Genomic DNA, 825 nt, shown 5'->3' on the forward strand with positions numbered 1-825 from the left:
AAGAGTGCTTTCGCAAAAGGAGAGAGGCCGAATCGAGATTACTGGCACAGTCATGGACAGTAATTTTTAGTCCTACATGATTTTTGCTTCTCTAAGTTCAAAAGCATCTCTTCAGGACTGAGCTGGTTTTTAGAACATTCCTTCAGAGGAAGAGATTGATTTTTGTATTAATATTTGCAGTTGTCTAGTTAGTGACTTTCAGGCTAGGGAAAAAAAAAGTGCAAAACAAGTAAAAAAGAAAAGAAAAGGTGCTGTAGGTGCCAGTATTTACTGCTAGATTTCCCCATGTTGATACGGATCTCGTCCTCCTCCAGGCTGACTGGTCCGTCTTTTTGAATTGCAGATAGACAAAGAAATAGTCCTGCTAAGTGTCCTGAAAGAGCCGGTCAGCCGCTCCATATTCGATTATGTTTTAAGATCCAAGGATATCACAAGCCTCTTCCGACACCTTCACATGCGTCAGAAGAAGAGGAACGGTGCTCTCCCCGACTGCCCGCCCCCGGAAGACCCTGTCATCGCACAGCTCCTGAAGAAGCTGCTTTCACAAGTGATTGTTTTTCCTGTGTACTTTGACAGTCAGGCGTGAGGTTCCTGGGCTGTGCACGTCTCCGCAGACCCTGTCCCAGAAGCGTGACTGTGCCCTCCCCGACTGCCCGCCCCCGGAAGACCCTGCCATCGCACAGCTCCTGAAGAAGCTGCTTTCACAAGTGATTGTTTTTCCTGTGTACTTTGACAGTCAGGCGTGAGGTTCCTGGGCTGTGCACGTCTCCGCAGACCCTGTCCCTGTGGCTGGTGCGCCTAGGCCGCCCCCGGGACAGGCGGGGA

General features: G+C 49.8%; 1 protein-coding gene across 1 annotated transcript in view; it reads left to right on the top strand.

Moving 5' to 3' along the window:
* The window catches only part of PIK3R4 (phosphoinositide-3-kinase, regulatory subunit 4), a gene marked incomplete at its 5' end in the record, with an annotated part of 19,207 nt that overhangs the window by 9,057 nt on the left and 9,325 nt on the right, over positions 1 to 825 (top strand). The window contains one exon of the mRNA XM_010135208.1: positions 344 to 547. Within this exon, the coding sequence (XP_010133510.1) occupies positions 344 to 547 (204 nt within the window). The remainder of the gene's footprint in view (positions 1 to 343; positions 548 to 825) is intronic.

This window comes from Buceros rhinoceros, unplaced genomic scaffold (genome assembly GCF_000710305.1).
Source record: "Buceros rhinoceros silvestris isolate BGI_N320 unplaced genomic scaffold, ASM71030v1 scaffold30874, whole genome shotgun sequence".
In the NCBI taxonomy this organism is placed as follows: domain Eukaryota; kingdom Metazoa; phylum Chordata; class Aves; order Bucerotiformes; family Bucerotidae; genus Buceros; species Buceros rhinoceros.